The sequence below is a fragment of the Phallusia mammillata genome, chromosome 2 (assembly GCF_965637545.1).
Source record: "Phallusia mammillata chromosome 2, kaPhaMamm4.hap1.1, whole genome shotgun sequence".
NCBI classification, from domain to species: Eukaryota; Metazoa; Chordata; class Ascidiacea; order Phlebobranchia; family Ascidiidae; genus Phallusia; species Phallusia mammillata.
Genome location: NC_137253.1, coordinates 20,396,970 through 20,408,434, shown reverse-complemented (window position 1 = coordinate 20,408,434; position 11,465 = coordinate 20,396,970). Strand labels below are relative to the sequence as shown.

The 11,465-nt window shown below is 37.5% G+C and overlaps 1 protein-coding gene across 1 annotated transcript; it reads right to left on the bottom strand.

The window, feature by feature from the left end:
• Positions 1 to 2,329: 2,329 nt before the first annotated feature.
• LOC145214991 (uncharacterized) lies at positions 2,330 to 8,733 on the bottom strand. Its single transcript, XM_080083644.1, has 23 exons — positions 8,614 to 8,733; positions 8,050 to 8,216; positions 7,926 to 7,978; positions 7,660 to 7,863; positions 7,209 to 7,286; positions 7,049 to 7,144; positions 6,713 to 6,793; positions 6,533 to 6,646; positions 6,353 to 6,451; positions 6,094 to 6,270; positions 5,750 to 5,917; positions 5,198 to 5,302; positions 4,962 to 5,086; positions 4,791 to 4,881; positions 4,584 to 4,658; positions 4,313 to 4,507; positions 4,125 to 4,175; positions 3,954 to 4,058; positions 3,596 to 3,676; positions 3,178 to 3,309; positions 3,052 to 3,111; positions 2,690 to 2,845; positions 2,330 to 2,394 (listed from the first exon to the last, which is right to left on the bottom strand). The coding sequence occupies exons 2-23, from the start codon at positions 8,187 to 8,189 to the stop codon at positions 2,390 to 2,392; spliced, it is 2,391 nt and encodes a 796-aa protein (XP_079939770.1). The 5' UTR covers positions 8,190 to 8,216; positions 8,614 to 8,733; the 3' UTR covers positions 2,330 to 2,389.
• Positions 8,734 to 11,465: the final 2,732 nt, after the last annotated feature.

Sequence of the window (11,465 nt, the reverse complement as noted above, 5' to 3'; positions counted from 1 at the left end):
CTTTTCTTGCCTTTAGTGTATTGCGTTTCTTTTGGATTCTTTAATGTAGCGTAATATGTGTAAATATCTTGAATGTGAAATATTTTTGTGCTTGAATTACGCTCTTCCAAAATCCACGTAATAGATACGATATCCGTAAAAATTCCGATGCCAATTCCAATCGGCCCGTAAAAGACAGATCTTAAAATCCACGTACACAGAACACCTGTTACGGTGAATCATTCACATTTTAATTTTTTAATTCAAATTTCCATTTTACACTATCACTTTTACGTAATAAAATGTAGGTCTACTACTAAGTTACTACGAAGTTTAAAGAGTATGTTAGTTGCAAATGCATTATTGTATAAGCATTGCATTATATTTTTAAGGTAAAAATAATTCACTTACTTGCCACTGTAATCAAAGTTCCAGCCACCACCATCCCGCCCCCTACCGACACCAAGCGGATTTGCCCAGGGACTTCTAACATGTAACTTGGTTGTTCATTAGCTTTGTTCTGTAAAGCAGAAAGCGCCAATGCTGATCAAACCTTAACGGCTTAAATGCTACTAATATAAATAGTCATTACTGATTATAGTTTGTTTTGACAGGCACCTAATTGGTTTGAGGTTTAAGTTTAAATAATTAGTTGAGAAAACGTGAAATGTCTAAATTTTGTTAAAGACGATTTTGTGGTATTTGTCGTATTTGTGTGTCCCTATGAAGTTTACCTCATGTCCTGGCTTGTCCGACCAATTCACAAGCACCGGATTTTGAGCCTTATCTCTTTTCCTCTTTGCTTCTAACCTCTTTTTAATCCTGTTTCTGTTTGATGCTATGTTACGCGAGAGTAGACCACCGGAAAACATATTTTAAGGTTAAGAAAGTTACAAAAGTAAAGCTAGGTTTTTTGCATGGTCTGACTTGGCTTTCTGAAATCGTGTTTTTCTGAAAAAATGAAATAGGTTACAAACTGTGAGAAAACTGTTGGCGGTCACATAAATTTTAGAGTTTGCTAACAATCGATTTAATACATCCAGGCTTCTGTGGCTTGGTTAATAATTATTGTCCCTTTAAGAACTACAACTGTACATTCTATAAGCTTTACGACATTTTTCCAACCGTTTTTATCTAAACGTTGTAACTGACATTGCAAAGCTTTTGAAATAAAACGCATCTGACTGAAAAGTGGAGTCTTGTAGCTCTTGAATCACTTGTATCCTTGATGTTTGTCTACATTTAAATCATAAAAAACATGACTGAAGAACAAAAATGTAAACACTTTTCTCAAACGGTAATCCTGTGTTGCGCATTATTGCATTCACATCCATCTTTTCACTAATTGTTCATGCAAAATGAATAGGGTCGGGATTACGGAACGCAAAGCCGCTTATCTCTACTCATTCAATTGTTCGTTCGTCGCAGATGATTACCAGTTCTGCCTCAGGTGTAATCAATTTGTTGTTGTTTTTATCTCGCTGTTAAAAAACCTTACTGGTATTGCTCAGTCGTACACTACATAAAACTTCTAATTCACATTCTTCTTGGCTTGTTCGGATACAGCGACTTGTCCCTAAATTCTAAGCCCCATGCATTATTTATTAGAGATGGCTGACGAAAGGGCCTTTGACAATTGTGTGGAAATTCCTGTCTTTGTCAATACCAGGAACAGTAGTGCAATGAACCTGTATTAGTTTGCTAAGAACGCATGATTAACAGCTGCTAAAATGGATCGATGGCATTGATAAGAGTGAGAATGAAAAAATGTACACATGTTTCAACACATTATCTAATCTAATGATTCTATATTCTTTTTGTTTAAAGTGTAATTGAGAACACAAACCACATTGGCCCGGCACAAACTGCTGCTATTTTGTGCTCCTACACAGAAATGTCTGACAAAAGTTGACAAAACAGTGCTTTATTGATTTTTCAGCTCTAGATTATTGCGAAAGATGTATCAAAAGAAAATGCCATTTTCCACTAAATGTTCACCAAGAAAAATAAAATATTCATCCGTTCAATAAGTCGGATCGCAACGCACCCCTATAAATCGTCTAGAAAATACTGCACGATCGCGTCTTATGTTAAATTGACCTTCAAAAATGAACGTACAAAAGGTCGGCGTTAGTGTAAAATATGCAAGTGTCAAAAAATAAAGATAAAATATTTAAAGTATAAAAGAGCGCGCATAATTTGATAAGTTCACAGACAAAAGGCGATTATAAAAATATCGAGGAGATTATGTAAAAGTGTGCAGGAAATCAGAAATTTTGTGTTTCTACCAATCAACTCGGCACATCTCATGTGGTAAGTTTTACAAAATGAACAAAGAAGTTTTGGTTCTGTTCTCTTCAACCGATGTTTGGTGAAAGGCGCGCGTGTTGAATCAAAGTCAAAGTCACATTTAAGCTGAAACAAGACAAAAATAATAACATTAGGCCTTGAAGGTTACTCTTTTCGGTTGAAATGCTCTGCATGTAATCTTTAACACTTTTTTAATGTTGTGCCATACGTAAATGCAACGTCACCTTACCTTTTACCAGTTTTCACCGTCATCGCCTTACATATAGTTTATAATCAAGCAAAACTTTAGATTCGTACTTGTACAGTAATCTCCGTAGATTGTAACACTATACCTTTGGGCTAAATCTTATTCAAAATAAATAGGAATATCAAGCGAAAAGCAAAAGAGTTTGTCTCTTACCTCGCTGATAACACCAGGGTGCGCCAGGCAAAACGAACTCCGGAGAGTAACAGCATTCATGCCAGTGGACGCACAAGAAATAGTTGTAGTTTCCACAATCTTCACGCTCATAGGGATCAAGTTCAGTTCTGTCTTTGCACACTGGAGTGGGAGGAGCTGATGAACGACAAAAAACATATTTATTAAAACGTTCATTTTATGACATTAAGTTGCAATGTTTTATAACAAACAGTACGTGTTAGATACAATCCTTTTTTAAAAAACATTTTTTGCTATATTTGCACAAAATATTAAAATAATTGTATTAGTTTGTTTGGTACGTGCTAACATAAACAACATGCAAATTCAAAAGGAGCTCTTACGGTCAACTGAAGGTGCAGGTGGATCTGTGGGCTTCGGATCGACTGGGGCGATGACAATATCTACAAAAAAGTGCATTGCAAAAAATCGGAACATTCAAAAACAAAAATATGCTTTGCAACTCTGACCTTTTTTCTTGTAACATGTCGGGGGTTGAGTTTTACCAAATAAAGTTCTGTCGAAGTATGAGACGTGAACTTTCTCGTAACAACATCCTTCTTTCTCACATACTTCTTTCGAGACTGCGTTGTTGTAATAAGCTAAAAAAACAAAATCAATCATTAGGTTTAAACTACATAAAAATATGAATTTCACAATTATAAACTAAAACAACAGATAAATCATTTTTGTATGATAAACATGCGCAATGTAGTCAAGCTGCAATGGCATATGATTAGTTACTAATAAGCTCTTTCCTAAATATCTAATATGGTTGGTTGCAATTTGTTGGAATGTTTTAAAGTAAAGTTCGCTAAGTAACCTGAAACATCTATTGGGTATTTAAGATATTTTGATGTTCGTTGGCAATTAAAGGTAAGTTCTTACCTCCCAAAGCGTAAGGGAAACATCCGACTCTGTCATCATTACCAACCCTCGTACACCTCTCCTGGTCTGTCACATATGACTCTGTATAAAACAGCATATAAGCATTATACACACAAGCAGGGTTTTTTTAAGGTTTGGTTTGGGTGACCGCTAAGTAGTTTTAAGAGACCGCAAGTGTTTCATTTAAATACCAAAAAATAGCCATATTTGCTTAAACGAATTATTTATTAGGCTACTGGCAAATTTTGGGAAACCGCTGTAGAAATTTGGGGGACCGTTTTAAAAACACCTTTTTAACACCTTAAAAAAACACTGCACACAAGCACATTTCGGTTAAACTATTAAGACAAATACTCACGTTTTTTGAAGTAACACCATGGAACTGGGTGTCTATGTTTGTCTGGATCTATGGTGCTGTCCCAACAACATCTTGGGTTTTCCAAACATTTATCTTTGCTTATGCCTTTCGAAAGGATTCAGGTTTAAAATTTATGCTAAAATCATTCACAAAACAAAGTTTGCATATTACCTGGTGTGCCGCAATCAATTCTTTCATCAGGGTCCACAAGATAGCATTGTCCTGTAGAGTAAATGGGTTAGAATAAATATTGCACACAAAATTTTAACCAGGCCATCGCTAAACTTTAATAAAGTTAGAATTCTAAATACATTTTAAAGGTAGAAAAGAAAGTATCTCAGGAACAAAATCATAATTACCATATGACGCTTTTCTGAAGCACACAGTCACTCCGGAAATGTCCTTATAATCAGGATCATAGCAACAGTCCAAACTTGTGCAGAGTATTTCACCGCCATCGCTGAGTGCTTCGTGGTTTGGCATACACTCAAACCGATCTTCAGGTTTCACTCCACGACAGGAAGAGAAAACTTGCGAAGAAAGCGCTTGCACAACTTGAAAATACACACATTAATGTTTACTTATTTGGCAGTGTGTTCTTTAGGCACAGTATAAAATTTCGAAACCTACTTGGAGGATCTGCGTCTTCATCTACGTGTTCTCCACCAATAACACCAGGTTCGTCAGTTGGCAAATGAAGTCCGCCTACAACAAAAAGAATGCTGCCTTTGTGAAAAAAAATATTTTTTTCTTTGCAGTGAAAGCTGAATTTGTTTTTAAAATATCAATGTCTAGAATGTCAACGAACAAATATAAAAGACGTAAAGTATAACTAACCACCGGGAAGCTCCGTTGGGTATGGGAATGGTGTTGCACCGTGTGGTTTCCAGACAAAACCAGGTCGGAATTTGCTTGGTCGTGTATTTGGCTGTGGACAAAATGTTTTTGGTTGAAAAGAAATTTTATGCGATTAAGTTTCCACCGCTGTCATATTTAAACGAAGCTTACCATCAGTGTCGGGTTGGGATAAAGATTAAAGCCATCTTTCGTAAGGGACGTAAACCAATCGGGCTGATTAGGGTCACGTCGAAGGTAGCTTGTGTATTGGGAAGGAAGCTCGTTGCTAGGAATCCCTGCAAACGTGAAGCATTTTAATAAAACGCAAACAGGATTGAATACATCAATAAAATTATAACAGTTTTTTAGAATATGAACCACATTGGCCTTGCAGAAATTAGTCTTACATGGAATGCCGTCTGGGAAGAATTGTTCGAGGGTGGGAAGATCTCCATCAAACAAATTTGCTATGAGAAAGTCTTCATCCCAGAACTTTTCGGCGATTCCAACACCTGTCAACAATAAAGATTGGCTGCTAACTACAGTTCAAGTGAACACTTACAGCAGTGGTTCTCAACTGGTGGTCCATGGACCACTAGTGGTCCATGAAGCCTTTTTTGGTGGTCCACAAGACGTCCACTAAATTTAGTAATAAACTAGAGATGATTACATATTACATGTTGAAAGAGTATCAAAATGCTAGATGTTAATAAATGTATCTCACTTCTTGAAAATCGGTCTTAAAGAATTATGTTTCAAGTCCAAATGGTTGTTTTGTATGCGTACTTTAATCTTGCTCAAAAACGAAGTGGTCCATGATATTATTTTTACTGGGCCGGTGGTCCATGGCCAGAAACGAGTTGAGAACCACTAACTTAAGCATTTGGGCGAACATAAAACAAAGCGCTTACTGCAATAAATATACCAAAGAAATTCAGGTTTGCCGATAAATGACCTACCGATACGACCAATGACGTTTTCGTAACAAACTGGTCTCCGGCCTGGGATGTCCGACTCCCGTAAGCAACATCCAGCGAGAATACAATCCAATGAGGACGGATACGGGTTGTGTGCGACCGCTTCACACGTCAAACGCAAGTCTGAGGTATGAGCCGCACAAACGTAATCTGCGATGATATGAGGGAACAAGTGAGATAAATTGTAATTGTATTTGCTAGAAAAAACGACACAGTAACTGGGCTAATTACTAATCATTCAGTGTAACATAAAGCAGTATTTACAAATGTGAATTTGAAGCACGGTTTCAGAAAACAAACAACTACGGATTTTGCTGTAGAATTACCAAAGGCTTTGATTCCAAACAGTTCGGTAAAAGACTTTGAAGGGTTTAGGGCTTTTATAGAATTGTTTAAAGCCAGTGACAAGATCATCGATGGCGTAATCTTGCCGGGATGATTGATCTGATTTTCCACAAAGTAGGCGAAAATTGCTTCATTCTTTGGATAATACTTCTTTAGAGCTGCGAAATAAGGACCATAGTTTAACAAACGTTAAAACAAAAATGCCTAAACAGGCTAAACAACCGAAGTGGATATACTTACGAGCGTATTTTTGGCGAGAAGAAATGAAAGCCCATTGAATAGCTTTTGCCTTATTACCAGCCAGCAATGCTTTGTAAGCTTCAACAGTAAATCGATTCTCTGTTGATCATCAACAAAAGTGTTGAAACATTTTAACAGTAGTGAAACAGGCATAATCTCAACAATATCGAGGCTATTTACCGTGTTGGAAAATTTGCTCCACAACGAAATCGGTCATGCCCTGTTTTGTCAGACCCTCACCCGACGTGATAGAATGGAAAACAAATTTGGAAAGCGGATTAAGTTGTCCTTGGGCTGAAAAAGTAACACGTATATAGATATTGCATTGTTTAGCTACAGCTACTTTATGCATATACTTACATGACAAAACTGCTACGTAATGCTTTATTACTGGGTCGTTGTTGTCGGTCATCAGCAGTTTCACCACCGTTGAGTCAATGCCTGTAAAATTGTGGACATTAGTTGATTGACTTCATGCAATGTAATACATTAGAGAGCTTTGTAAAGCCGTAATTTAAAGAGTTTTGTAAAAAATTCTGGTGGTTTATTTTAGCAAGCCATTGCAAAATGAAATAACGTTTTGAACGGTTAAGCTTGTGTTATTTTTCTGAAGAACCGTGGTATTTTTTCCCGTTTGTTGGACGTAAGTGACCTAGAATCTTTAATCCCCAAACGATCATAAAACTGAAAGCTCACCGTATGATTTAGCCAGTCGGCTGTACAAAATATCCTTGGCGTCTTTTCCTGTCAGGTAAAACTTCACCAATTCATTCCACTCCAAGGAAGCATGTCCTGTTAATAAAATAAGCAATAAAGCTATTGATCAAACTCATTTTCAGATTTGTTTAGTCTTTACCTTTCATCAAATCAAGCAATTCGTGATGGTCAAGTTTTCCATCTTGGAGAGCATAAAATATTTCTCCACCAGGAATAGCTACGAACGAAAAATGTTTTAGAACCAGTCCTAAAATAGTAAAGTTTTACTTACAACATTGGAGCTCTTCAGTCAGAGAACAAGAGAAAATTTGCAGTAAATGTCATTTTAACAATAACATGTGTGCAATTTATTGTAAAATACTAATTAATATAATACGTACGGTTTATTTCCCAAACACGGTGATATTATTATTTTTGTTGAAATTATAAATTGTGTCGAAAAGTAACATGATTTGCAACTAAGTTGACAAGTAATAGGCACCCATCAAAGTACAGTTCCCACAGCAGCAAATGCAACGGGAGTGTCAACGTGTACGTTACCGCCATAGCAAGCATTGAAATTACATGTAATTGCATTCGACTCTACGTACTGTCTGCCAACAAGCTGTTGATGATGCTCTGAGGGACGTTGTCTCGTTTCATTTGAACCAAGGCAAGCAGGCTGAGTTTGTGAGGATTCCTATCTTTTGGGTGATAACTTGTGTCTGTTGCGACGGTAGTCGGTACATGCGACCCAGAAACGGGTTTGTGGCCTCTAATTTGGCTACCAGTTAGGTAAGAATCGACAGTTCGTCCTGTAATGTAAATGTTTGTTGATGCATATTTATTACATTTGAAGCAAATGCCCAAGACTTACCATGATAACATCTTGGAACATAACCTCGGGGTTTTGGGTCATAACAGCAACCTCTGAAAATCGAAAAATTGTTTAGTATTTTGTAAAGCTTGAGCTAATTATCATAGGCAAGATTTTAAATTACTCTGATATGCATTCTCCTTTACTGATTCCAAGCCATCCGCATTTTTGTCTTTCCTTATCTGGCTGATTGCAATGAGGTTTTACAGCAAGAGTGTCGCAGCACAGCATCGCTGCTACGATCAACACCACAAAGTATCTCATTTCAGGTGTGATGATCTCCCGATTTACCTACACAACAAAAATATCATCATTAAATATCGCATCTTAGTATCTGTTTGTAATAGAATACGTTTACATCCGTTTTATGAAACCACAAACCGACTAATCGGTCAATCATATTTGTATCAACATGACACTTAAATGCGGCGCATCAGGAGTCGAGATCTGAAACCAATACCTAAATCTAAAACTATGCATTCGATACAAAAGTTCAGCGCTTTAGCAAACAAAAATAGCAAGCATATTTATTCTTGACATTTATATCGATTTTTTAAATTCCCCTCGGCCAATATCGCGGTTTCACGCGTGTCAGGCAATTTGCGGCTTATCCGTATACAATGTTAACAATTCAAAACTCAAACTGCGACTGCTAACAACACGTAGTAAAAACATAGCCTTTACTGACCGACAAAACAATATAAAAGCCGCGTCGTTCCAAGCTAAACTCTGCCAACTGATCAGCCAGTGATCCTTGGTGGTCGACGTACGGAGGAAGTTGAGCTCAATGATGTGCCGCTTGGGTTCGGGCCACGGCTTTTATAAGTCAGCGCCCGGTCTGCCAGCAATTAGGCCGAAAAGAAGAAGTAGTGTGGTGCGGCTCGTGTCAGGATCATATCACTCAAAAGATGGTAAAATCACGTTTAAAGACTCGCATTCCTGTTCATGCAGGATACTGGCACAAGCTAAATTTATGTCGAATGTGTTTCCTGTTGGGACAAGACCACTACAAAAAATGTCTGAGCAAATTACTTTGGAACGTTTATTGTTCCAGGTTGCTGATCACCGTGTGGTCGATTGGGAAAACATCATACGTGCATGCCCCATCTACTTTGACGCTACAAAACTTGTAAAAAACGTTTTGCTGCCGTTGCAAAAACAACAATTTTCCCGGATAATGTAAAGTATGGTTTTATGCGACAATAAGAGCAAAAATTATGCTGACAAAACTTTTACACGTTTATTTGGTTGGTAATATATTTTTGGTTTATAATGGTGACATTCGTAGCACCTACATTCGAGTTCAAGAACTGCGAACAGATTTTTTGAAACTTGTCGCATATTGAGAAAACGTTTTTTGTGAGTTTTTTGAATGTTTCTACAAGTAAACCAATCTCGAAGCAAATATTTCAACTTCTTTCATCGTTTATCGTCAATAATGACACAGTAACAGCATAAGACACTACCAACAATTTTAATTAGTGCTTATTTCTTTGATGTCGTTTAGCACGCTTACCACATTTAAACGCGAAAACGACGGTCTGTTGGCGCCGCCACACCCAAATATCAAAAATGAAGGCAAACCTGAAAACCACTGTGGCGATCGACTACACAATGATATTAAGTTCGTTAAGTGATAATGAGAGAGGGGGGCACGTTTCGTCTACGTTCCCGCGATTTTAGGCTGTTGGAGAACGGTTAAATGCCAGGTTGACAAGTCGCGCGTAAGCTGTCTTGTGTATTACTTGGTTAAATTGTCAACATCCTTCCTGGAAGTTTCGATTAATGGCGTCGTCTCTGTCTTACGTCATAGACAACGTGTCGTACAATTCGTCTTGGGTTCAAATAACCCGGTTTTAGCGATTTTTCGCGCAACAAGCTAGCAGAGCACGATTTACGAAAATCCTTGGATTGCATTGGTTACTTTCGCCTACGTGTTATGTGTCATTGGTAAATTCACTCAATGCTTTAATAGCGATAGTCCCATGTGCGTGAACAGATTGGGAAAGTATAACAGTTCTCTAAACCAGCATTTTTCGCTGAAGTTTCTTGCTGGGAAAACATAAGTTGCACTTTAAAACCATCAAATTGGTGCAAGGGCGCGAGGCAGTGAGGCTTACAAACAATACAACCTATTGTTTTCATGCTATCACTAAAAAAACAGGCAAACTTAGGCTTATTTTACTACGGGTATAGACTTAAATCGTATTGCAACAGTTTCTTGTGAAAAAAGCCCGTTTAACCAAAGTGGGTTGCATTTACTTATGAAAGATATAATTGTGTTTTACTTCAGATGATTTGGGGATTTAAGCACATTCACTTCAATCCGGTAGGCCATGTCAGAAGTTGTAGCGCAAAACTTGAGCGCAAGGGTTTTCATGTAACAACACGTAAACAATGGCAAGCGCATGTCTTCCGTATTTGATACGTTATGACATGATAATGAATATCTGTCAGCAGTGACGGAGATATTACAATTTTGACATGCGACAATCCAAACGATGTAGCGACATATTTGCCTTGATTAGTAGGTATATGCGACCCTAAGCAGTTTAATCCAAAGGTAATCCGTTCTACTATAACACAGGAAGCTGTAATAGCTAAATTGACTTAAGGGCGTGTTTGAGATATTTGTATCCTAAAACCCTACGTAGCTTTGCCCATATTATATTTTGCTCATATTTCTTTACTTAAATTATTATTTACGTTAACGTGAAAAACCCGCAACACGCAAAACATTTAGAAACAAGAAATCACATCGCATTTGCCGTCTTTAAATTGAGGAATCTCTCATAATTTTACGACAGAGGTTGTCATCATTTTTACTCTGATTTATCCCTTGGCACACCACAAAAATAGCATCTTCACCAAGTTTTATTAGCACACCGATCTCGCGAAGCTAAAGATTTTTTCCAATACTTACATTCGCTCCTAAACATGTTTGATGCTTTACCCTCAGTGAATTATGTTTTATACAGGGACATACCGATTTTGTACTGTTTAGGTTAGTATTAGTGGTAGGATTCAGCCGGTTCGCACCGGTTCTATGGAATCGTCTCACGAACTTTTATGAGATGAGCGAACCGGTTAGCATTACTGGTAACTGTCATGGACTTTTTGTAATAGAACCGCGGCTAAAAATTTTTGTGATAGAACCGGCTGACAAATAATTTGAATTCCACCACTGGTTAGTATGAACCAAATTCCGGTCAATTTTAATAAATATCTTGCTCGAAACCAAACTGTCGCTACATTGCGTTTCATAGAATCGTGTATTAAAAACTGTAATAAACAATCCTGTTTGCTGAAATAAGGAAAAAACCAAGCATTCAGTTTTGAGTATTAACGTGATAAGGTATATTCCCCCCTTGCTTGAATCAACCCAGGAAGGCAATTTCGGCCACTATGAGAACTTGTAGACTACTGGATACCCAATTAGGATTCAACGCCCGAATTCCGCACATGTCCGGGAAATCCTGGTCTAGGATTTATCTACATCAATGCTGCTATTATATATATTATATATGTTCACACACACGC